Source organism: Serinus canaria, chromosome 3, assembly GCF_022539315.1.
Source record: "Serinus canaria isolate serCan28SL12 chromosome 3, serCan2020, whole genome shotgun sequence".
Classification (NCBI taxonomy): Eukaryota; Metazoa; Chordata; class Aves; order Passeriformes; family Fringillidae; genus Serinus; species Serinus canaria.
In genome coordinates, this window is record NC_066316.1 from 74,045,543 (window position 1) to 74,072,732 (window position 27,190).

General features: G+C 37.4%; 1 protein-coding gene across 1 annotated transcript in view; it reads left to right on the forward strand.

The window, feature by feature from the left end:
- Positions 1-23,781, forward strand: part of MMS22L (MMS22 like, DNA repair protein) — an 89,680-nt gene extending 65,899 nt beyond the window's left edge. The window contains exons 16-25 of the mRNA XM_018918181.3: positions 1,295-1,445; positions 4,195-4,337; positions 5,099-5,241; positions 5,398-5,557; positions 8,563-8,732; positions 15,333-15,544; positions 17,843-18,009; positions 19,428-19,524; positions 20,644-20,811; positions 23,063-23,781. Of these exons, the coding sequence (XP_018773726.3) occupies positions 1,295-1,445; positions 4,195-4,337; positions 5,099-5,241; positions 5,398-5,557; positions 8,563-8,732; positions 15,333-15,544; positions 17,843-18,009; positions 19,428-19,524; positions 20,644-20,811; positions 23,063-23,147 (1,496 nt within the window). The 3' untranslated portion in view covers positions 23,148-23,781. The remainder of the gene's footprint in view (positions 1-1,294; positions 1,446-4,194; positions 4,338-5,098; positions 5,242-5,397; positions 5,558-8,562; positions 8,733-15,332; positions 15,545-17,842; positions 18,010-19,427; positions 19,525-20,643; positions 20,812-23,062) is intronic.
- The last annotated feature ends 3,409 nt before the right edge of the window (positions 23,782-27,190 follow it).

The following is a 27,190-nucleotide window of genomic DNA, read 5'->3' on the forward strand; positions in this document are numbered from 1 at the left end:
TTCTTGCCTTAAGGTTGCAGCCCAGAGGAGAGAGAGAGCAGCTGTCACAGCTCTCCTGCTCCCCCTGCCAGGCAAACAGCCTGGGCCTCACAGTGAGTTCTGCCTCCCATTTCTCCCCAGCCTCTCTTAAGGCTGATGCTGCAGAAACGAGGTGATAATCTGGAAAAAGGCTGGCACAAATTGTTTCCTCACCTAAGGCAGAGTGAGGACTCTGTATGACCTTATTGTTTATTCTGAGGCACATAAGGAAATGGGAAATCCTTCATGGCTAAAGGTAGTCTGTCCCTGTACTGTTAATTGAAACAGTTTTATTGTTGTTTCTGAAAACTAGCCTTTTCTGTCTAATTCAAAGTCAGTTTGTCAATGCATGCAGGTTTATATTTATTTGAATTGGAGAATTTGGGAACTAATGAGCCCCTTTTTCATTGCCCTCCAAAGTCAGTTTTCCTGACTCATTTGATGCTTCTCATTTCCTGTAACCCAATAACTGCTCGGCATTTAAGAGTACATCTAATTTCTGAGTTTTTATGCACTTATCATTTACAGTTTTAACAATGCATTATATTTTTTATTCTGGTACTGTTGGATACAGAATCTACAGTGGACTTAACAGAAACAGCAAAAGGTTATGCTTCATTAACAAAATTCTGCACAAAGTACTGCCCCAGTTTCTAGATCTGCAGCAGTTATATGGAGATCCTTTGCAAGAATAATTTTTTCTGTAGTGCTTTATTTATATGGTAACTTTTGATACATGAAAGTCTTCTAAAAATAGAGAGGTACCAGCTTTTACTGAGTGAATTCTTTCCAGATACAGTTTTTCACTGTGAGAAGTGTGTAAAAACAACAAAACAAATAAATAAAGCTCAACCCTGTAAAGCACAGTAATACTTAAGTGTACAGAACAAGATATAGTGGATGGAGGTAAGAAAACAAAGTCAAGAAGATGAAAAAGCAGGTTTTAAGACGTTGCAGAGGTGGTAAAACTATGCCTTCAGGATTTATAAACTGTGGTTTTGTGAATCTATTTAAAATTGCATGTGTTAGGATCCATTTTTCCTCCTTTGCCACCCATATGTCTTGATGATTTACAAACTGCTTGGGATAGAGACTACATTTTTAACGTGGATACAAACAATCACTGTTAGAACAGTTGCCCAGTTTTAATTGAGATTTCTGGTACTTTCAGACTGCACATTAGTGATTGTAATTAATTGTCAGTACTCTTTGTGGAACAGGGATTATACTGAGAAATTATTAAAATGGTGCCATGTTTTTCTCTCTTTAAAAACAGGTTTTACTCTCTTAGCTTTGGATATACCTAGCAAAGCCCTGTCAGATCTGCAACCACAGCCTGTTCTGTCAATGATGAGGCTGTTTGGGTGGGATGACATGGTGTGGCCTCAGCTGGTGTCAAGATACCTAAGTCATCTAATTGAAAACAGGTGAAAACTTGTGACTATGTGTTCTTCCAGTACCTTTTCATCCTTCATTAGGCTTCAGGAAAATCTTGCTTCAGACTGTAATGTTTCATTAAAATAGTCCAGATTCTTTGTATCTTCTCAAAGAGGATCAGCTAGTGCAGATTGCCCAGGACAATCCAGTCAAATTTTTATACACCTGAGAAATTTTATTTTCACTAAGTAATCCTCTATGAACCTAAGAAGGATGAGTGGTGGTTGTTTTTTGTTGTGTGCTTTTTTTTTTTTGCCCGCCTTGCCCGCTTATGAATCAGGTTTTGGAAGCAGGGGAGGTGAGAAATGAGAGAGAAAGAGGGTATATTTCTGTGTTGGACTGTATTTGAAAGTGAAAAATGTTGCACATTTTTAGGGTACATAGTGTACTAAGGACAGCAACTGTAAATCAGGATATGGTAAAGATTATTTAAGTGTGATTGACAAAGATGAGGCTATGGCCTTCTTGCAGGGAGGTGTTAGAAAAGGTTGAATTTAGTTCCTTGTGTGTCAGTTTGGAACTTGGGAAAGGAGTATTCAGTCCTCTGCTAAATTTCTTTTCTGCTAAATCTCTTTTAGGATTTTTATAGAGTGAGTTTCATTCAAGGTTGCAGATACCTAGCATGTGCTGAATGAAATAACAGTTAGGTACATTCAATTCCTTTTATAATTTGAATTTTATAATTTTGAATTTTGTTGCTCTTTGGGTGAGATTAAGGAAAAAATTTTGATTCCTAAACTTGAATTTTGGTATTATTTAGGTCTTAAGTTTAATTACCAATGCTCTTCACTCAAGTAGGTGTTTGAAAGCAATTACTTAAGTATTTGTCACCAAAATTCATTAAACACCCGACATACTATTAACAATGTATACATAGATACATTGTTATCCTGGCTCAGCTTCCTTGTGGAAGGACAGTGAGTACCTAAGGTAAGATATTTTCAATAGAATATAGAGGTATTGCTGTTGTCTTGAAAGCGCTATTTTTAGCATGATTCATGTACTTATTTACTTTAACCTTTGTTTTGTAGCAAAAGTTGTCAAAGTGCTGTGGTCTTAAGACTTCATGGTTACTGTGCTCTGATAATTTTCCCATCAAACATTCTCAGTTAAAAAGTAAAAGATTATTTTGTTTCCAATACTGTTATACCCTGCAAGCTCTGGTAACATACTCATGAGCTTTGGAATTTTTTCTGCAGTAGAGCCTAAACGTTCCTCTCCAGATCCATGTTGTATGGCACATGACAGTGTTATAACCTAACTTTGAGCATGTGAATAAGCTCACTGTTTTAAAAGGACCACTTGCCATGCTTCCAGCAGGTGGTTATTGTTCCTTTCTAAGGATTAGGAGCATATTCCTTCTCAGTTCTAGAAAGATGCCTAAGTGGCCCACCTACAAGCAAGCAAGGGACACAAGAGTGAAACTACAATAGAAAGGGGTTTTGTCAGCCTTTGGGACCAAGTAGACTAGCTATGTACATCAAGATTGCATGAGGCTGAGCTTCTTTACATGGTACTGCAAGTTGCATTAAGTCCATAGGCAACCTATTTGTTCTCTTTTGGTCCTTAATTCAGTGTTAATTTTTTTATTTTATTTGCTTTCATTTGGTCTCCTTACTTATGTTGTCAATAGTACTTCAGCACAGATGTTCAGACAAAAAAATACACAACAGGTATCACTGGTTTTAAATAAGTGAAGCAGAAAAACTCCTCAACTTCATTAATGTTGTTTAGTGAGAAGTAGAATCCAGTTTGGTTTCCATCTGGCCTTTGTTGACATTCTGTTATAAGCGTGAGTAAAAAATCAATAGAAAATAGGTAGATTTACATGTATGCATATCAAGAAAGAATACAAGCATTTTTTGTTAGAGTTGAAGTATCCAGGACTGATCAGGGAGGAAGTCTATCAAATAACTATATAGTGTAACTATTTTCAAGAAATATCCCTGACCTGAAGCACACATGCACCTCTTTTGATAGTAATTGGGAGCAGAGTGCAGCACACACCTGCTGTCTTTTAGCAAGGAGTTTCTCCAGAATTAATGATGCAAGGTTGATTGACTTGGGAAAAACGACTGCAGCAGCTACTCATGGTGGTGAGGCAAATAAAACTTTGGGAGTACAGAGTAGTAGAGTACAGGGACTGTGCATTGAGTGACTCTGGTCTGGCATGTGACTGGTAGAATGGTAGCAAGTGTTTGAAAGTATATATAGCACGTTTATGTGTGAATGGATATTCTTGTGTGTGCATATATACCTAAATGAATATGTGTACTGCCGAGTACAGCAGTTTCCTTTCTCATCTCCAAAGTGCCCTTTTATGTTTCCCTTTTGCATCTGTTTTGAACATGGCGTATCTTTATTTGCTAAAGCAGACCTTCTCTTCTCCATCCTTAATGTTGTTAGAACTAAGCAGACTTCAGAGTAGTGTGGGACACCTGGACTGGCTTTATATGAAAGGCTGGAGCAGCGTGAGCAGTGTCAGTATGAAGTTCCAAGCTGATTCAGATAAACTATTTCCAGCATTGTACATTGTCAGTTAGATAATACAGTCAAATCATCCATTGTTACACTAAGGCATTTCCCATTGTGTGAATTTTCCTCCCTCTGTTTTTTTTGTAGCCAAAACATATATACACAAGAATATATGCATCTACAGCCAAATGAGATACTCTGTCACTTTTCTGCCTACTTTTATTAGATGTCTGTACCTTTTTTCTTTCTCTTCCACCTACGCAGTTCACTGTGTGAAGCTTTTTCTAGCATGGGCTATACATCCTACGAAGCTTTGACAGTACGTTCGTGGTTTCGCTGCGTTTTGCAAATGTTCCTTGATCAACCGAGTGGCGCCTTGGCCAAGACAGATGCTGAGAGAACAGTTGGTAAGTGCTCACATTTCCCTCATGTTTGCAGTAACGGGGCTATATTGCAAAGCTGGCAAACATTTTCAGCTAATTACAAAATATATTTTTGTTTGTATTCCTTTACTTTTACCTAATTACAAAATGTGTTTCTTTACACTGCTTGTGCTATTTATTGATAGTTTGCCTGCTCTGCATATGACAAATTTATCACAAACAAAGATAAAAGAGCTTGTTTCCTTGGAAGCAAAGAATAAAAACTTGCTCCCAAGGAGACAAGTTATTTTTCCCCCATGGAGAAACTGCTCTAAAAAAAGTGAAAATCTGAAGTAAATAGTCAGAAATCATGCTGTGAATAGCCTAAAAGAAAAAAAAAAGGGAGGGGTGGGGGAAATCTAGCTGCAATTAATTCTCCCCTTTTTTACACTGGATACTTTGCTTTCTTACAGCAATACTTCATCCTTTCTTCTAAAACAACTGCAGTTCTCATTATTTGTAGAACATATCTTCCAGTCACTATTTCCCATACACATTTTGTGGATTTTGAAAAAAAAAAAAGAAACCCATCAGCTTGGTTAGCAATACTTAAAACTCTGTCTTTTCTTATAAATTATATCAGAAAAATAACTGGTTTGGAATTATTTTATTTATCTAGAGAGATGCTGTTGGCTGCCAAATATTTGTGGTTTAGATATTTTAAAATAATTCTTTACTTCATGATTTTGGGACTAAATTAAATACTGTATACTGTATTTATTGATGTGCTCTCTTGTAATAATCAGGAAAAGCCTACATGGAGCAGCTGACGGAAATGACAAGACTGATTTTTAAACTCTCAGAAGTAGAAAACATTCTTTTAAAGGCTAATGTTGGACAGTCAGTTTTCAAGCAAGATCCAAAACATGCTCTTGTCCAGTTCATTAAGGTACTGTACATCTACCCCGTGTTAGTTTCATAGGACAATTTCAGTGAAAAGAGACTATGTATCAGATTTCAAGTGACTAAAAGAAATTAGTCACATTTAAAAAAAAGTCTCATGAGACACTGATTTATATTTATTTCAATGTTTTTGTTCTCTCAGGCCATTGGTAGAACTTACAGTGGTCTTCAGACACTCCCTGAGAGATCTGCCATGGTAGCAAAGACTCTGGAGTATTTGGGTGATGTGCTAAAGTATGTAAAACCCTATCTGAAGGCAAAAGGACCTCCAGAAGGTCTGCAGCTTACGTACTGGATCATAGGTAATTATTTTACACATCTTATCTTTTAGGAAATATTTTTAAAGAATCAGTAAAATAAACTTATAATACTTCTTTCCCCTCTATACTATCCAGATATATATTTGCTCTATACCATTTAATGTTCAAAAAAAGAAAGTTACCAAGATGCTACAGTTAGTTTTTTTTCCAGATTTTCTCTAGATCCTGATGTCTAACCTCCTTGTCAGTTTTTATGCATCTTTTTTAATTACCCCTGCAAACCAGTATTTAAAAAAAGTAAGATGTTTCTGTATCTTTCATTAGTGAAAACCACCTGTTCTACCTAAACAAACTCAGAAACAGTGACAGGAGCTGGTTTCTGGCTCTTTAGCTGTAGTGAGGATTGTCATAAGTCATAGCAGTTCCTGAAGTTACAGCAATTTGTACCCACAGTGGATCTGCTCTTTCCAGAGAGGGTCATGAGATCTTTTTGTATGAGGTCTCTTATTGTTTCCTTCCTCTGCCCACTAATTTCAAACAGAATTGATGAGCTCTGAGTTCTTCCTGTAGAAAATAAAAGTCATTGTATACCCTTCTGAAAGAATTCCAAATTTAGAGCCATGTGGATTGAGACAACATGCAGTCTTAGAAGCAACGTTTGGTGTTAGATATCCACGCTATGGGGCATAGCCTGACTCACTGAATAAAACACTCTAGTAGTCACTTGTTTGAATGGGTTTTTTCAATCACTATATAGTTTAAGTAGAAGTGCAGCCAAGGAGTCGTAGAATTCAGCAAACTGTAGGCAGATTTTGTTAGGGCCAATGTGAAGGGGTAAGGTAGGGTTTAAAACTATGGTTTTAGGGAGTTTAGGAAAAGGTTTTTCACCCAGAGGGGGATTGAGCACTGGAAAAGGCTCCCTAGGGAAGTGGTCACAGCACTAGCCTGACAGCGTTCAAAAAGTGTTTGGACAATGCTCTTGGGCACATGGTGGTACTTTGGGTGGGTGTCCTGTGCATGACTGGGAGTTGGACTTGGTGATCCTTGTGGGCCCCTTTCAGCTGAGACTATTCTGTGATAAGCAGTATTATGGCAGGCTACATGGTATGTAGTGGAGTTATGTTAGTGGCCAAATTGGCTTAGGTATCACTTCTTTTTTGGAACCCCTTCTCTGACAAGCACTGTACTTTACTAAAATGCAATTCTAGCATATATTTTTTAAATGTGGAACCACTGATAGGGTGGAAAAAGAAGAGTGCTTAAATTCTCAATGAATGTGCCAGTCTGACCCACTTACCTTTAAAAACAGAGTAAACCTTATGTATCCTAAAACAGAGATAATGATTTGCATGCACACACAGTTTACATCCTGATTCTAAGGAACACAGGGAAAGCATGACCCAGATGCAGGAGGTGCACCAAATGTACTAGAATTGGAGTTTTTAAAAATACTCAATTTTTATATTGTGAGATCAGCATACTTTGATACACAGGATGTATATAAAATTAAACATTTTTAGATACCCAAATGTGGGTTGGAGCCTTGAAAAGTAATTTTAGATTGGTATTTTCCTTTTTAGATTGGTATTGTCCTTTTTGTTCTTTGCAGTAGGAAATGATTAATCTTCACTCATGCTGTTGTGTGCAAGAAAATGTCCTTTCTTTTTATTTAAGAAAACATAAAGAAGGTTTAAATGAAAAAAAAAATCAAGTGTATTTCAATCACTGCTTTACATTCAGTGGGCTTGTTAAATTATAAGGACAAAGCACAAAACTTAACAAATCTAAACACCTTCTGTCTGTAGTCAGATTGTGTCTTGTACTGTCCCATACATCACGCAGTGATAATAGAAGAAGTACTTGGAGCTGGAATGACCATGTTTCTTTCAAAGCAGGAAGCTTAGACAACATTATTAGAAGTATTGTTAGGTGATCGTTCTCTTTCTCTATGATTGATCATTGTGTTTTCTTTCACTCCACAAGATTAATGTTGTTTTGCGTTGTTTTTAGAGATGATAATGAATGACTTTTATATATTAATAATATCTTGTAACAGCCTACTTTTGATTTTCCATTATTTTCAAAGTCTTAAACATGTTTCCTCAGGATATTCCTCTGTTTTCAACCCAGAAAATTTCTTCCTGCCTCTAATAAAATGTAAAGTTGACAATGTCTACATAAGAATCTTGTTTTATTTAATGTGTGTTTTGAGTATTAACACTTCTGTGTGTGGAGTTAGTTTTTCAAGAAAAATTACACCTTGCCTGCAATCAAGATGTTTTTCAAATTTTTTTTGGGGTATTTACACATTAACACCTTTTTACTTTCTTTTTTCTGAAAGTCAAACGAACAATCTTAAAACTGGCTCAAAACTGAGCAAGTGATACATTATTGTGCTGAAAACAAGAAAGATGTTCTCTGAGGCTCTCAGTTTGTGAACTGAGAGCCCACAAAGACCTGGCAAGACTTAATGGAGTTGGCTGCCCCTTGTTCTTCTTAATCTGCTGAAATTAAATGCAATTTGACGGATATTTAGTGTTTTGCTAACATTGAATTGCTGTGTGAGTAGTTGCTGATGTGGTGTTGCCACAGTGGTGTTAGACAAATGTAAAGAGAAGGCAAAGGCAGCATTTTTCTGGGATGAATGCACACAGCAAGGTAAATGTGCAAGTGCCCATGTGCTGATTCAGTATGGTTATGGATCAAGTTTAATTAAGTTTTCTGCAGGGATCTAAGAGACTCATCCTATCTTTAGCATTGCTGTTCTTTTCCTAAAACATCTTCACTTGCCAAAAAACTTCTAACTGTGTTGTGTTGAATCAATATAGTATTTTATTTTGATGAAATGTAAATGGTCTTTTGAGTTGTTTTGACTGGGATATTTTTTAACGGGATGCCATGGAATGATTACGTAGGAGTGAGAGACAATTCAGTTGCTTTTGCTACTTTCAGATTATATAATTTAACATACTTGCTTCTTAAGCTTTGCTAAATTTTTTTTTCTTAACTATAAATTGGTTTGGGATTTTTTGAATTTTTTTCAACAGGATGCCTGGTAAAGTTCTGTGCACCAATACTGGCTACTTCCAAGGCACAGCAACTCTTGTTTCGCATTGTGGATTGCTTACTGCTGCCACACTCTGTGCTCCAGCAGGACAAGGAGCTGCCTGTGGCTTTGCTGTCTGCCATTCAGGAAAGCCTGCCTCTTTATCTCCAGGTAAGTATCTCAGCTCTATTACCAGCATACAAATGAATCTTCAGGAAAAGATTAATATTGCAGGGGATGTTTTCTTTTCTTTTTCCCTAGTCAACAAGCATTGACTGAATTTACCGAAGCAGCAAGAGAAGTTTTTTTTCTTCTTATAGAAGTGAAAGGAAAATTGCCACCCATTTGGCTTTCCTCATTGCAGGCAGTTATGCTGTGGTACACTGCAGAGCTTCTGGTCTCATCACTGCATATGGAAAACCTTTAGCCAAACTTGCTGCTTACACTGGTCTCCAATGTGACCAGATTTCTCAAACAGTGCATCAAGTAATTATAATATGGAGTGAGAAAATTGTTAAGATGACAGAACAAATGTTTTAAATCATCCTTGACTTGGCTAACTGTAGATAGTTATAAATGAGATAACCCTTTTTTGTTTCTCTTAGGAACAAAAGAAAATCCTCGGTGCATTATGCCACTGGTTTGTCTTAATACTTGGAGAATATGTTTTGCTAAATCAGCTTCCTGCTGCTTATGATTGCATGACTAAAGCCTTCTTCCCTATTATTCATCCTACTCTTCTCTCAGTTACCCTGTCACTCTTGAAACTGTGTAAGGCTTGTTGATGCTGTAGAAAGGGACTAATTTCTGCTGGTGAGAAAGAGAAAATACTATATTTTGAAAATAAATAAGCTGACATGTTTCCCTTGTAAATCTTTGCATCTTTTTTGTTTACCATTCTCCCTTAGTCTTCATTTTGATTGCAGTCTTAACTGACTACTTCACATTGTGAAACAATGCAGTGGTGACATTGTAAACATCACTTGAATTTATTAGTTTCAAAAGCAGTTCATTGTGATTGAAGGCATGTCATATGGAAGTGAATATGGTTATGCAATGCTCTGCCCAGTATGTTTTGCTTTATTGCTCTGTAGGTATTTTCAGAAGTTGTGTACATGTAGGGGCATCTGGACAATGGTATTAGCATGGACTGTGAGTGTCTGTTTGCTAATTTGGTATTTCAGTTGCAGAGCCAGTTTCTCTGGAGCCTGCATAGGCAGATGTAGTCTTCAGATGAAACCACTTGAGCTGGTTTTGAAGTCTTGAGTGTTGTGTACCCTTGTTTCCTGGCTTATTTGCCAGATTCTGACTTCCAGACCTCACTTTTGTACTCTTCATCAGTCTGCTGCATTGTCCATGTGCTTTCCAGCTATGCTAGATGACCTTGTGTGACACAATATTTTAGACAAACGCTGCCTCTAGAAAACAAGTAATTCTTTAATTTGATAAACACTTCTGGGGAGAAAAGAGGAGAATTCATGAGTTATTTTACCTGTTTCAACATGACACTTTTGTATTTTATTAATTTTTGTTTGTATTTACAAGGTTTCAATATTTTTAAATGTCTTAAAATTCTTGATTTATTAAAAAATACTTCTTTCTCTTTTATGTAGAAAAATGGGAAAATTCCAATTTAGAATCGACTCAAAACAAAAATATTTCAAGATCATTTTTAAAACAACAACAAAAAAATAACTCTTCAGAGATCATTTGAGATTGAATGGATTCTAGGCACTCTCTGACATCTCAAGTTATTGTTTCACAGTCGGCTTAAAGCTACATTAATTCCCTTTCACCACCATACACATTCTCATTTAATTTGCGTTAATGATTCTGTGAATAGCAATTTGTGACTTGAATCCAATAGTAACTAGCCTCACAAAACAAACAAAACCCAGAACCCCAAATGGGCTATCAGAATAGTGATAAAACAGTATATGTGGAAGGGAAGATGGAGAAACAGAATTCTTTGGGAATAACCTCACCTTGACTAACCTAAACTTCAGGTGAAATATGTGATGAGGCCACTCTTGGGGAGCTGCCCTGTGCCTGGTGCTCATTTGTGGAGGCAGAGCACTTGCATTTTAGTGCAGGAGCCTTAATTCACCCTACTGTTAGAGAAGCATTGTTCTGTAGATCTGTCCCTGTTCATACTCCAGTTTACAACTTAATCCTTTCACAGTTACATGAAACTAAAGAAATGGGAATTTGGAGACCATGCAAAGCATAGCATCTTCTTATACATGCAAGTTCTTTATTCATAGTCAAAGTATAAAAGTCCTTGAGTGGAATTTTTACTCAGCAGCCTTTTCTTTTTAATGCTTTTTTTTTAGTCTTCTGAAAAGTTCCAGGTTCCATCTTTTTTTCTTCAGTTCCTACAGTGTAGGCTTTTCCTGCTTTGCTCAAAAAAACTGCTTCAGATCTCAGAAATGTGGTTTACTTGATTCTTTTGTGGGTTTTAAAGTGGTTTGAAGTCAGTCCTAGTAGCAGTTTATTTTACATATCCACTGATGCAGCAATTTTATGAAATCCTATAGAATTCCTGAATATTTTCATCTTTTAGGACAACATTCTCTCCACACAATGTAGTTTGTTACTACACAATTCATCAGAACCAATGGCTATATTTCATCATCCTTCACCACCCCAAACCTACAAATTTATTTGCTTCATTTTACACAAGCACACGTAATTGTCAAAGGCACTAATTAAGACTGGATGTTGCATTTCTCTTCCATCAGTTCAGACTGACTGTGTTTACTCGTTATGTTTGTCCTTATATAGAACTTTGGGCTATACCCCTGCCTTTTGACAGTTTTTGGGCAGCTGGTCTGGTCTCTACTGTACAGGGAGCTTATCAAGATTTTTTTTTTCAAATTCAGTCACTGATACTGCCTTGCTAAAATAGCTTAGCTCTAGCAACTTTTAAACTATTTTTTGGGTTTTTATCTTGCCTAAAGGGTTACTGTCTGGGTACTATTTCTTTCACTGCACATGTGTTTTGGTAATACTTGATGACCTAAGAAAGATTTTTTTTGAAATATAAAAATTGTCCTCAGATATGTTTGAATTACTGACTTTGGAAAGTAAAGCACAAAGAATGTGAATGAACAGCCATTTTACAATTGTATGGGACTCTGTTCCTAATTATGAGATAGCAAGATATGTAAAATTTAACTGTAGGTATTTCACTACTGCAAAAAGAAGTTGAGTTGATTTGTGTGGTTGTGGATTGCTAAAATCTATCACAGGAAGTTTCAGACCAATATTGCTCTTGATGAATTTCTTGGAGAATGATTTGGAAGAATTTTAGTACACATATACCAGTAATATGGGAAAAGATGAAGCAGTGTAAGAGACTTGTTTTGGAGAAGAAATATTTGTTTAAATCTATCTTGCAGAATACAGTGTGGGTAGATTGAATAAGCACTGTATATATAAGGACAGGGAAGGTAAGATACCCTGCTTGATTTATCAGTATTATTCCTGTCCAAATACAGAAGATTTGTTGATTTCTGTCTAAATACTGAGACCAGCAAAAGAGCTTCATTCTGAGTAGTGCTTGGCCCATACACTTCCCAGTGATTTTAATGGCTCTCTGCAGGCTCAGCATTTGTCTGAGATCAGACCTTGAAAGCCCTCCCATGAGCCACATCTGCGGTCCGATATTTGAGCAACCTTATTAGTACATTTTGTGAATTATAATATGTATTTAATAGGAATTGTACAACATTAATTGGTGGACAGCAGATTTATTCCAACAGCAGGACTTACAGTGTAAGTCATCATTAGGTAGCTTGGCATTTCTGCAGTGAATAGTTCCAGTAATCCACACTAATCGGTTCTTTGCTCTCCACAGGTGATTTACAGATATACAGATAAATCAGAAGAGGCAGCTCTGGCCACAAAAGGTTCCTCCAGTGAGCACACAGAGGAATCCGTTGCCTTTCTGCTAAAATAAAGAGCAGATGATGTCATGCTTCTCTGCTCCCCTTAAAACGTCTTTTTATTTTTAATCTTAACCTCAGGAGATGGCTGAAGAGCATAGTTAAAGAAAAGAAAGCAACTCTATCAACCCTTTAAAGTCCATCTGCTTTGTCCTGGGGGTCTGATGTGATTGATTTCAAATCTCTGGTCCAGAATTGCAGTCCAATTGCACGTGTTTCTTTTTTTCTCTCATTTGAAGAGTAGCTTCCTTTATCTTGCTTAATTACTGGTGGGATTTAAAGGAAGAAATTTCTGTGTGATTACCTTGCAATCACATCCTTGGCCAGCACTACCTAGGATGTTTTGCCATTGTAGCTGGAGATTTGCACCTACTGTGCAGTGTTAGTAATTCATGCCCTGTGCCACTTGGGATATGCTGTTGTCAGACCTCGTGCAGGTTTGTTGCTCTCTGCACTTTGTAAGGAAAAGGAGGAGTCCAAAACAAAGAACACAGTGTTGACCTGAAGTCAGTAGGCCTTTTTGTCCAAGAGAGAAATCCAAGTATTTTCTAATTTTTTGGGATGCAATTTGCAAATCAATTTATTTCAACCCAAAAAATGAAAATGCTTTTATGAAGGATCAGGCTAGGTTTGTTGGTTCACTTTGAAATGAAATTATTAGACCTGTAAAAATTAGTCAGCATTTCTTCAGATATCTAAATTCTCATATTCTTTTCTTTTTATTGCAACCATTTAATAAGTCTGGGATCATTCTTAAAAACAGTAACTCCTACTGGTTAATAACAGATGTCTTCTTGATACTGTGTATCATTTGTTGATCCTCAGTTTGAAGAACTATCTCATTTTAGCAACTGTCATTGTTAGTTCTTCAGAGGTGCTGCCTTCTTCATGTATTCCTGCAGGTATCCTCTGTAAGGATGTGATGTTCTTTGTGTCCCTTTTATCCAATAAATTAATACACTGTGTCATAGATGTCTGGATTCTTTTAGTGTTAAAACACTAAGAGTCTAGAGTCTTAAGAGTGCCAGTTCTGATATTGGGATTATGGAATATATTCTGTCTTTCTGTATGAGCTTTACTAAAGAAAGCACAGGCAACTCTTCTTTATGCCTGCTGCAATATCTTACTCAAAACATCAAACACTTAAATTTCCACACTAAATAGTCTGTCATCTCTAACAGTCTCTGTCTGCTACTTGCCAAGAAGTATCAGACTTCTTTTTTTAAGAATTCTGATACAGCAGCAGCTTTTTCCTACAATAATTTACTCTATGTATATAAAAGGAGGAGAAAATCTTAAGTTTTACTCAAAGCCTCAGTTCAGAAAGTGTAGTTTTTATCACTGAGACTTGCTAGAATTATCAAGGAACCCCAAAAGTATGTGAGGTAAAACCCTTAAGCCAAATCTGCATTCAAGAGTGCCACCAAGTCTTCAGGCACTTCATTTCTTGAAATATCCTGTTTCCTGTATTTGTTTACTGTGGAACCAAAAGTGGGAACTCAGCATTTCAAGACCCTCAGCTATGCCTCAGCCTGTTCTTTTTTTTTTTTTTTTTTTTTCCCCACCTGAGTGTTCTGTCATGTTCACACAGACAGGTATAGAAGAAAATGTTTTTGGGGAGTCAAAAAATAGGTTTTTTTTGACTTCTATACAAAAAGCAACAGAAATACACTTTTTTCAATAGCTGGGGAACAAAAGCAGCTTGACTTGATCTGTTCATTCCTATATGAGGGGCATTAGTTTACCTCAGCAACCATAAATATTCAGACAGATAGTCCTCTTACCAAAACTGGAGTCTGGATTGCAATGCTAATGGAAATTTGAAGTACTGTTGAAATTGCTGTCTAGGGAGCTCTGTGCTTGACCTTGTTTTACACCATTATTCTTGTTGGACAAAACTATTGTGAAAACTGAGTTCTCAAGAGGCTTCTGTTTGTGCTGCTGACTGTGACCCTTGAGACAGGAGATCACAGGACCTTTTTATTTTTTTCTTAGTGATTTGTTCTTCTTGCTCTCAGTAATCAGAGGAGGGGGAAGGAAACAAGATCTTCACTTTCTCTTATGGGAACCCATTCCAGTAAGAATACTACTCTTTTTTTCAGGGATGGACCATATATATTCTATAACTACAGGTAGAGTTCAGAAAAGCACTTTCTGGGCAAGTACTTTCATTATAGATTTTTCTCTGGATCAATGTAGCTTATATTGCATAAATCACAGCAGTTTTAGCCTTATCTTAAACTGTGTTTAAAACCTCCTCTAAATCCTTTATAAATGGTGCCTAATTTACCCTAATTTGTTCATTCTATGAGCAAATCTTTTCTTGTTGGAGTTCCATTCTAAGTGCTCATTTTTTCTGCTATATCATTTATACAAAAATTTCACACAGTTCTTTACAAGCAAATGAGGTATTTATTCTTTCTGTCCCATCTTAAATCTTACCTGATTAATATACTTAGACCACGTGCAGGATTGAAAACAGAAATTAGAAGCTTTTGGGCGCAGAAGCTTTCTCAGGTCTGAAATGCCACAGTTTTGTTTTGGATTTGAAGGGGAGCTTGCATGTCCCAAAGCTTATCTTCCAATATATTAGTCTAGTGAATGATTTTTTTCTGCTTTGAAAGCCTTGCCTTCCTCTGTCTTCATTTGCAGATCATCATGTCTGCAGCAAATCAGCGATGGTTATTTGTCAGGCATAGTTACTCTGCGTGCAGCAGTTTGCACAGCATGTAGTGAGTGTTTAGCATACAGTTGTTAAAGATTTATTCAACTGTATCAGTAAAAATTTATTTAATTCCTCACTTTCTAAAATTTTCTTCCACAGGGCCTGTCCTTCATATGTTGTCAGTCCCAAACACAGGGTGCCTATTTAAATCAACTCCTTGGGAGCATTATTCGCCATTATTTTGGACGATTCCTGCCTTCCTCCCCGACTGCGGCCGGTGCCGGGCAGCATCCTCTGCTCTCTGCTTTATGCAGCTTCATCACCGCCCCCCAGCTGCTCCGTCTCCGCAAGACCACACTGCATGTCATAAGGTAAGGACCAGTAGGATATAAAACATCACTTACTCAGGTTTCAGATTCAGATTTCTCAAATAGCTCATGAGCTCGGGCCTCTGCTTTCCTCTCAGCTGATGGTGTGGCTCTTGGAAGAGCCTGGAAGTTGCTAGGCAAGGAGCAAAGGAAGGAGAGTGTTTATATATCAGAAGAGTAAAATTGGAAAGATTTGTGAGAGATTAATGAAGGATAAAAGTCCTAGGCCACAACAAAAAATATTGCAGGAGGTCACATGAAATACAAGTCCTTTTCTAGAAAAATTATGCTCCAAGACACATCATCACGTATGTGTCTCAGGCTGTATTTAGGGGTACAGAGTTGTAGTGCCACAGGTACCTGTGCACTGGGGGCCTTGTTGCTCTCCAAGTGTCAGGGTATACACAGGTGTGCCAGCTGCCCCAGGGACATGGAAAACTGGGAAGAGGGAGACAGAGAGGCAGGGAGACAGTATTTGTTCACTGTGCTGTCACCACTCACATGATGTCAACAGCAGCTACAAATCTCTGTTCCTGCTGCTGAGAGTCTGACACTTTGTTTTATGTACTGCAGAACAGTGAACAATCTGTACGTTTTTTCCATGTTGGGGAAGGATTTAAACCCTCTCAAATACAGGCCTATATCTACGGTAATTGGATCTTTATTTGTTAAAGAGTGGGTATACATGCTGATCAGAAAAAGAATGTCAGTGCTGATCTTGGGTAAATATGATAGGCAATCCTGAAAGCAAAGCCTGTATTATCACCTATTAAGGGACTCAATTAAGATTTCACAATCTTAGTTCTGACATGTTTTTGGATACCCAAACTTTGTCATCTTATTAAAGTTATTTTTGACTGTGTGCAATGCATGTGTGAACATGGGGATTGAGAGTGGAAAGTTTTGAAGGTGTGATGGCACTTGGTGATTTTTAAGATGTGAAACATTCCATAGTGATCTGGGAAAAATGTGTTAGAACTGAGCAGCACTCTGGTTTACAACGTGCTGGGTGGTCAGGAGGCAGTCATGGGGTCTGTACACAAATAGGTGCAATTTGTTCACCACTTTGCCATATGAAAGCAGTGAATGTATTGCTGCTGCAGAGGGGAAAGGAAACCGCACCATCAGGATTGTATTACCCAGCTCACAGAGCTGCTGTAGTGGAAGAACACACACCAAAAAAAAAAAAAAATTGTGAGAAATTTTCAGAGTAATTAATGAGACAGAAGATTTCAGTGTTGCTAATATTAAAGTAAGACAGACCACATGATACAAGAACTGTGGGTGTCACAACTTTCAGTGGCCAAGTCACACCATTGCTCTGAAGTGGTGCAATGAAGTACACAGAGCTCTGAAAGTCACATTGAATTTGAAAGTTGTAGAAGCACTCTTTACTGAGTTTTTAATAAGGATGCTGGTTTTTAACTGATGCATTGCTCAGCCAACATATGTGCCTTGTTTGAGTAGGTAAACAGTACCTAATATTAAATATCTTAAAATGTTTTTTTGAAGGTTCTGGGAATGCTCTTGCTGACTGATGAATAAATGCTGTGTTCTCTTTCACCTGCAAAACTTATTGTCTTCAAATTCCATTAATTTGTGAGGCCAAACCAACAGTAATTCATATTCTTGTATTCTTGTGTGGAAAATGAACAAATCAATGTGTTAAAATTGGAACACTCCATGTGTGTGATGTTAAAATTTGCTCTTGTTGCAGACTGACAGGTCACCTTTTTATCCTTGTGCCAGATTTTATATTGGAGATGTTTGTGTTAATTCTGACAGAACAAAATCAGTCAGTGGCTGTCCTGTTACAACATACTGTTTACAAAAATGAAATAACAGTACCAGTGTAACAACAGAGCTGTTACCACAAGTATGATTGTGAGTTTGCAAAAGCACATAAAGCTAAATAATGTAATTAAATAACAGCTGTATTATGCATGTTGGTTTAGGATTTTCAAATCTTGATTCCTTCATTAATTCAATTATATTATAAAGCTACTTTATTTAGCTTTTAATAGTCACACTTGGGTTTTTAATTGTAATTATGATGGCTCTTATTTCTCACTCCTCTCTGAACAGAAGAGTCAGAAGACATCACTGTCTTCTGATAAACTGGGAGTCATTGCTATGACTAAGATAAATAGAAGCCATTATTTAAGCCTAGATAAAGATAGAAATCTATGTAATAGGCCTCCTGCTGAAATATCACAGTTATTTTAAGGTATATGGTGCTTGCATTACATGGAAAAAAACCCCAAATCACAGACTTTGTTCTGGCTTGCTTTGTCTTCCCAGAGAAAACTACCTGCAGTTCAAAGGGCATGCTCCACCTCCTCGCTTGGCCTCTGTTCTTGCTTTCATTCTTGAAGTACTTCAGAGAACCCAGAGCACTGAACTGTGTGACATAGACTTGGTTCTCCCAGCTGTGTTGAAGTGCTTGGTGCTGGTTAATGAGCTGCAAGGTGAGCTGTTTGTTTGCTTTAAGTACATCTCTCCATGCCTGCAAGGTTTCTGCACTGCTGAGCATCTTTCATCTCAGTATTTAAGACTCTCAGATGAGCTGAATAAAACAATCTGGCCAGATATACTGAATGAGGCTTTTTTTTTCATTAACTGGTCTGGGACTTCTGCCTCTCAGGCAGAGAAGTCCTGCCTCATTTAACTCTCTAATGAACTAATCAACTTCTCAGGAATCTGAAGGCATTTCCTTTTTCCCCTATCCTTCCCATATAATCTCCTCCATTAGCAGTTGTGGAACTTTTCTTCCACCTAAAGTTTTGAGATCAAATAGGACTAGAGTATGCTCTTTCCATAAGAGTATGTTCTCCCCATAAACGCATTTTAAATGCATTAAAAGTAGCATGTTGCTCTCTGAAGGTATCTTTGCGTCTTCTTTCTTCTTTTAGCATGCTTTGTTTTGTAGAAAGAACATCTTTATTTTTAGGTACCTAAAGAATGAAGCACTCTTTTCACCCTACCATTGTGTAATGAATGTGCCTGAGCTCAAAATTTCCATTTCTTGCTGCTAGAGAGGCATTAAGCAAAATTTGGATTCATCTCTGAGTTCTCCTGGGAATTTTCTCTGATAAAGTATTGTTTGATTCTGGTCTATAATAGTTTCAGGGACAAGATGTGCTTAGGATATTGGCTCAGTCATCACCAATTTTCTCCCCACTTTTGCCATCACAGCCATATCTGCTGAAAGCTGAGTACCCACCTTGCAATGAGCTGGAAGTCCTGGGCTGCTGTAGCTACCAGCTCCCTGCCTGCCTGGACAGGGCTCTGCCACACCCTTCTAGAAAAGTCCTTGCAGCCCAGTTCCACCTTTATAAAGGAAGAGCTGTATCTTGCAACTTGGGTATTTAATTGGAAGCAATTATTGAGAAAATAGTGGGAGAGGTTGTTGAGTTTTTTAGGGTTTTTTTCCCTTAAAAAAGAGTTAGGGTGCATTTCAGAACAATCTCCACCACTGAAATTACAGAGTAGATCCACACAGCTTTGAGCAGAATATAATGCTGTGACTGCCATTCTTTTGAATCAAATAGGAATGCTTAAAGAATATAAACAGAACCTAGATTTAAATAAAACCTGTATTTCCTCTAAATGTATATCTCTTGGCTTTAAATTAAAAAAAACAACAGTGTATTTAAAAATCTGTTTAAAGGATAATGGTGGTGAAAATAACACTTTTGCATAAACCCGTGACTCATTCTGTTCTTTATAGCCAATCTAACTAAGTGCTCTCACAACCATTTCACTTGCACCAAAGAAATATTAAACCTTTTTTTTTCTCGTTTAAAAATTTTTGTCTTCATGAAAGACATTCTCCAGATGGTCAGTTCAAGAGCTCTGTGTGAATCTTGTGATTTTTCTTTTGCAGTTAAAAAAATATCTACAGACATTGTACAGTACATGGTAGAAGGCTGCCAAGCAGGGTCAGGAGGAGAACATGCCACCCAGCTGACTTCTGTATTTAGGTAACCAGAAAATATGCCAACTGGCAGCAAAGCTGCTGCAAGCCAATTGACAGCAAACATGTTTTCTTAAAATAACAAATTATCCCACCATGCTGCATTGTTGCTTGTTTATGGTATTTTAGTAATGGTACTTTTGGCACTGGATTTGAACACAGCTTTGCCAAAAAGCCTGAGCAGAAAAATAGAACTGAGAGGCATACCTGCTTCCTCATGGATGAGGTACTATTTTGATAGGCATATAGCTTTTCCTGTGATGGGAAAAACTCCTCAGGAATGCTATGGTGCAGTGAAAGATGCATGTGCCTAATTTGAAGTGCAGCTAATATTCATATAACAAGCTTAGGGGTTTTTATTAGATTTTGTGACAATAATAGATTATTATAATGTAAATCATCCTTATTTCATAGCTTTGCAAAATGAATCCTGTGTCTTGCATGGATACAGTAGAAGAGCTGCATGATCTGGCACTCAAAGACATTCTGCAAACCTTTAGCACTGCTGCTGTATTGGGATAGGTGTAGGTGAAAGCCTTGAGAGAGACTCACTGAAAAAAGAATGGGTGTTTGTGGGAATGCCAGTCTATATGTGATACATCAATTTCATGGGATGTGTCATCCCTAGGGTGCTAGTTTTGATTTGAATGTGATCTGTGAGCCTAAAATCCTCAGGTCCTCAGGACGGCAAATGGATGTGCTTCCATATAATGATCTGCCCTATTTAAGATTCAGGGGAGCTTTATAAGAAATGCCAACATTGTTTCTGCAAATTTCAATCTAAAACTCTTGTTTTGTTAGTCTTTTTATTACAATTATTATTTAACTAATAATAAATATACGGTTTAGTTTTGCATTCACACACATTACAAGCAAGGCAGTCCTGGTGAAGCAGCAGCAGAATCTGACAAATTACTTGAAAATAAAATGTGTGGAATTTTTAGCATTAGGCTTCAAAACCATCCTTTGTTTAGAGAAAGTATTCCTGGTAGAGTATTCCAGTGTAACAATATGAAAATTGCTATGCAGCCAGATTGTTTGTTCTGATTGTACTCTACAGTTGTTGTTGGCATGTTCTCTACATCTCATTTTGACCCTGCATTAAATGCCCCTGTATCCCCCTCAGGCACTTTATCCAGGACTACACTGCTGTCTATGATCACCGGGTTTTCAGCATACTGGAAACAGTGGCAGTCTTGGATCAGACTTTAGTTACCAGCCTGATTCCCACAATCACACAGTCCCTGAAGGATTCCGAGCACAAACAAGGCCTTGGAAGAAATGCTGCACAGAGGTTTGATTTTCATTTAATATTATTTTTGATAATGAACAGTAGAGGTTTATTCTGTTGAAAGAAAGCAGCGTTAAGACAGCAGCACAGACATTCAAAAATGAGTGATTTTTAAGTGTTTTCAGCCAGAAATCTCCCTTAACTCAAGCCTTTCATGGTGTTAAGCCATCTATATTTGCTATATATTTCCAAAGATATTTTGATACTAGGGTCCACAGACCAGAGTAGAATTTTTGTCAAGCCAAGTTGTCTCTACAATCTATGTTGCAAAATAGAATTAAGAATTCCTTACCCAAAGAATTTTCCTGTTAGTCCCTGTTTTAGAGGACTTTATAGGTCATATGTGAAATGACCTCTTGTAAGGTCTGAGATGCTTGGAAAATAAATACCCCCAACTTAAAATCAAGAGCTCTCTCATAATCTGAACTTAGAAGAGTTGTGGGTGTCCAGGAAAGGCTGGCTCCAATAGGCACAGCAGGCTCACACTTCCTCCGTTTGCCCCACAAGAACTCAGGACAGAACTATTAGACACTTGAATCCATCTGGCATTAGGAGAAAATAGCACAGGAGGGGAACAGCTCTGCAGGAAGGGATGGTGGTGTCTGGGTGCAGTTGCAGCACTGACCTTTCAGCATCTCTGCAAGTACTGCTACAAAACTCCAGGAAGCTCTGCCTCGTGTGGAGCTTGTCCTGTTAGTGCTGCTCCCTGGAAGGCTGCCCATGACTCTCCTGTGGTCTGGGCAAGGAACTGGCCCTTGTGTTTGCATTGCTGCACATCCTGGGACTACTCAAAGGAGAGGATCCACTCATAACTCACACTGGGGAAGTTTTGAGGTGTGTGTCGGCAGGGCCTGGGCTATAAGTCCAAGAGACAGAGTTGTGCAAGAATAACTTGTGAGACACTGAAGGATACTCACAGGGTATTTATCTTCCATTTAATGAAAAATGTATTTAATTAATTTATAAATATATTACTCACTTTTTACTAACCACTACCAACAACTGCATTTGTTTTTATTTAAGAGAATTTGCGCAGGATCAGCCTGAAATAGCGTTATATGTAGGATTTCCACATGACCTGCTTTTCATCCTTTGATAATGTGTTTCATAGCTAAAATTTTTGCTTGTTTTTCTTTTGTTAAATACTTTTAATATGGCAACATTGATCCCATTATCTACAAAATGCTGAAAGCATGCAGGTTGTTTGAGCTTCCTGAAATGCATGCTTGGAGATTACTGAAGAGCTCCATTTCCTTTATCCTCATCACTTAAACCATATATATTAACTAATCTGTTGTCAATGTTTTCTATTAGTAATATATATTTAGAATGTGCTCCATTACCCAGCAGCCTGAGGTGATCCATGAGCATTTTATTGTAAGAACACTAATTTTCTCTCTTCAAGGACACCTGATTTTCTCTTTTCAGTCCTAGACTCTAAATAACATGATATTAACATATTCAGTGCAATTATTGTAGACATTAAAGTGCAAATCCATATCTATAAAATAAGAAAGGTTCAGAAGTTGCATTAGACGCTTATAGTGGTGATGTCCAGTGTTGTAATTGCAAGGAACTAGTATGAAAACTGCAGTTTTGTTTGCTCAAGTTAATATTTCATGACCAAAATAGATAATTAGAAAATACCTAAATGTCAGAGGCAGTACTTTAATAATAATTACATTGTTTAGGTTGGAGAGTATTAGAATGAACTTAAGGTGAAAAGTCTCATCAACACATATGCACTCTTCTGGAAAATCCACTTGAGTGACAGTTCCCTTGTGAATTCCAGGTTTATTTTAAAACAGTCATTGTCCTTGGTTGAGGATGGTGGTTCTGAATCTGGTTCAGTGCTTGGGCTGCACCCAAGTGTGAGGGGCTCACATCACTATGCTGTGGTGAGAGTCACAGGGATTGCAAACATCATCAAGTCTGAATGCTAATATCATCTAGGCCTTGAAAACTCCACGTTTTTAAATAAGGGACTTGTATTTCACAGCAGTTTACTAAACAAGTAGGCTTCTAAGCAGCTCCACAACACTTCTAGCTGTAAACAGTGCAGTCCCTAGTCTTCCTCTGATCTGGCCATGCTAAAGAGTCACAGCAAAAAAGCAGCTGAATAGGAGGGGGGAAGTTAAAATGTTTTAATATTTCAATATCTAAACAATGTGTTTGAGAATTACACACTTTTACTCCTAGGATGTGTGAGATTATTAAAGTAACGTGTTATATGTTGTTTTTTTCCCCTCAACAGAGAAGCCTATAAGAGACTCTTATCTCACCTTGCAGAGGCTGGACAAAATGAGATACAAAAACTGGAAAATGAGACAGATCAGTAATATGCTGGTGAATAATCCTTTCCTCTTGGACATTATGACTTTGTTGGTACCTAAAACTACAGACTACGACACACTAGACAAGTTCTTTTTCTTTACAATGGAAATATATGTATCAATTTTTGTGGTTGTTCCACAATTTCCCCCCCAATTTATGTATTAATTAAAAAAAAAAAACTTATGATATTTATTACTGTCATGCATTTGAAGATTGACTCAATATCCTGATGAATAGCAATAAAAAGATTGAAAGCTAATTTATTACAGATTCAAATATCTGTATGAACAGAGCCTATATTGCAATATACAAGACAGGATTTCAAAGAATTTCACAACTTAGTTCACATTGAATGAGACCTGTCCCTCTTAATAGTGTACTTTTGAAAATCTTATTCAGTCTGTTATTAAGAAAATCATAATTATGTAATTTCTAATTTATTATTTTAGTAGAAGGGGAAAAATATGTGCTCTCTAGTATTCAACTTGTTGAATGCAGTGCATTCACCAGGGGTTGTGCCAATGTGGTAAAGTTTGTGTTAAGAGAGAGGATTTTTTTTAATATGTTTATGTTGCACAGAATGTATATAGCTGTCTTTAACTTACTTCCACCTGAATTAAAACATTTCAGTATTTCATATTCCATTGTAAAACCTGTCTGTTTTCTTTGTGGGTAATATAAGAAAAGGCTGGTTTAGATTTCCTGTTCCCTTCCTTCTCAATGCCATGTTCTTAAAACTGACCTGTATTTTCCAGGGGTCCCAATGGTCTTTTCATTAGTCATGACATTGTTAGTTATCCATTTACACTAGGTGTGAAACGTGAGAGGGAAAAAGAAGAGAGAAGACTTCTAATTAAAATACTCATCATTTGATGAATTTGATGATAGGCTAGTAATTATTCCTGTTTGCTGGGAAAGTTGGCTCTTTCAAATATTGTGCTGTGTTATGGGTCTTTCCAGACTGGATCTAGCTCTGTAACTTTTTCTACATTTTTTTTCCTTAAGTGCTCAGGAAGCTTTCATTAACGTCTATGGTCTCTGTACTTTTCACTTCCCTCAATAATCTGAAGCTTTCTGAAAATTTCTGAAACAACTTACTGGACTTTGGAGTGGGTTTGCCATTAATGGCAACACCAGTGAGCAGACTCTTACTTTTAAAGTTACTCACATTTTAATTTTACAATGTTAACAGGAAGGAAAAATTTATTTTTATGTCTAATAGCTCCACAAAAAATCCCTAAAATCTTGTTCAGAGCAGCTTCCCTTTCGTTACAGTAATCTTATCAAGTTGAACTAGATAATCTTCTTGCCTAAATCAGCTATCGGTACTTCAGATAATGCAGTAACTAAAAGCCTCTTTAGGCTCCTTAATAGTGCAGAACATGGAGGTTCTTTTCATTATGAAAGTAACTTATTGAACTTGCTTTGTAGCTTCTTGTAAGCTTATGTACCTGGAGTTTTATTCATCCCAGAAGGATTCTGCTTCTGAAAAGCTTTTTTGAAAAAAATTAAAAACACCCCTCTCCAAGAGAAATTATTGAGATGCTTTTGAAATTTGAATCCTACCACACAGTAGATCCCAGAACAGATGTCTGACTGTAGTATTACTTCCTGAAAGTAGAAACTGTGATTTTAAAGGATAGAACAGACATTACAATGAAGCACTTAAAAATGTGTTCAGCAGGTTATTAAGGACATATTTAATACTATTTGTAGTGGCTGGAGGTTTCTGAAAAAGCAACAGGACTTCATGTAAATGCATAGCAGCTCCTGGCACATGAGAAACTAATTTAAACAGTTTGGAAAATATCATTCTTCTTTGTCACAAAGTTAATGCAAACAGAAACAAGGCATTTTGCATCATAGTCATCAAGCAGTGCCAAATGGGGGATCTGATGGGTGGTACGGACATTGGCAGAACAGACTGATAGTTCCAATAATATTAATGAGAGGAAGGCTTGCAGAGTGCTAGTTTATGCTGACCTACCAAGCATACACCAAACAGCAGTCCAAAACCAGTCAGGAGGAACTAAGAAAATGCTGGTTTTAACTAAAATATAGAAAAACCTAAAAGCTAAAAAAAATATATATCATATTAGATGCTGTCTGTATCGAGGCTGCTTAAGGCAATAAACATCATTTAAATTAAACCTTTCTATAGTATTTTACACTGAACAGTTTGGTTTAAAAAAGGGTAGATTTAGACTAGATATATGAAAGGGTTTTTTTTATTATGAGGATGGTGAAACACTAGGACTAGTTTCTCATAGAATTGGTAGACACTCCATCCCTGGAAACACTGAAGGTCACGTAAGATGAGGCTCTAAGTAACCTCACTCATTTGAAGATTGCTGCTCATTGCAGGGGTGTTTTACTTACAGGATGGCAAGGATGTCTTCCAGTATATTGTTTTAAAATACCACTGCTGCATGGATGAACATATTCTGCAGCTGTAAATTCTGCAAAGGATGGTGAAAAGATCCTGAAAATAACATTGTAGCTAGAATACCTAATTCAGAAAAAATTCATTATTCAAACCCATCTATATAATGAAAAGTTGGTGGTATTAAGCAGTTTTGAATGGTGTGATGGCTTAACCCCAGCCAGCAGCCAAGCCCCACACAGCTGCTCCCCCACCAGTGGGACTGGGGAGAGAATTGAAAGGGTAAAAGGTAGGAAACTCCTTGGTTGAGGCAAAGACAGTTTAATGGGGAAGGCAACAGCCATAAATAGGAATAGCAGCAAATAAAGCAGAGCAAGGAATAAACTCACTGCTTCCCCAGGGCAGGCAGGTGTTCAGCCATCTCCAGGACAGCAGGGCCCAATCACATGTAACAGTGTAGCATGGAAGGTGGCAAGATGAACACAATAAGTCTAAATGTATCTTCCTTCTTCCCCTACTTTATGGACTGAGCATGATGTCCCATGGTCTGGAATGTCCCTTTGGTCAGTTTGGGCCAGCTGTCCCAGCTGTGTCTCCTCCCAGCCTCCCAAGCACCCCCAGCCCTGTCCCCAGCGTGGCAGTACAAGAAGCAGAAGAGGCCTTGGCTCTGTGTAAGCCCTGCTCAGCAATAACAAAAACATCTCTGCGAAGACACAGTGAAGAAAATTAACTCCACCCCAGTCAAAACAATAGAAATCTTAATTAATTACTCATAACTATAGAATCACTGTTTGTCATTGGAGTTTTAACAAAATTTTTTGTTTCAGTATGCTTTTTCTTGCCCTCAGTCTGTGACCAGAGTGTCCTTTCATTTGGAAATACTGATACTGGTGATGGGAGACCTGTCTAAAACCGAGCCATCATAAGCCTTGCCAGAATTTTCCACACTGATCTCTGTGGCCAGAGGACTGTTCCAGGACATAAGAGGACACATTTTTGTGATGTGTGTGTATATATACTAAACACTCTTTTTTTTTCTGCAATGTATAGAATTGAAATCTAAATAGACAGTATTTAATCTGTATATTTCCCCTATTGCAGAATTCAGAATACCAATCACCTCTGACCCATTATCACCCTGTGATATGGAACACATGTCCAGCACATGATGAACAATGGCAGGCAGAGGGAAGACTGGCTTATCTTTCCTTTAGTAACCTTAACAAAATAACATGAAAAAAATACCTTCTGTTCAGAATTCACATGTGACTTCCATTAGTCCTACAAAGGACTAATCCCTCTGTTTCATAAGAATTTTACATTTGTTATTGTTATTGAAGAGCAGAAATATCCTAATTTAAATTACTCTTTGCTTTCATTTTCCATGGAGAAAAAAAAAAGGGAGAGTACGTGTTTTGATAAAAAAGAGGTTCTGAAATAGAGAAATTCATGTCTTTTATGCTGGAATAGAGCAGCAGACCCATGGAAAGAATAAGGTCCTGGCCTATCTGTTATAATTGAACAGGAGAGGAGCTGCCAATAGCATAAACTGCTTGGTCATCTAAGGAACTTTATAACTCTGCACTTAAATGCAATATAGTTCCCTCAGGAAACAAAAAAAGAGGTTTTACTGCATTCTGGTTTTCCTTCTTTCAGAAGCTTTTT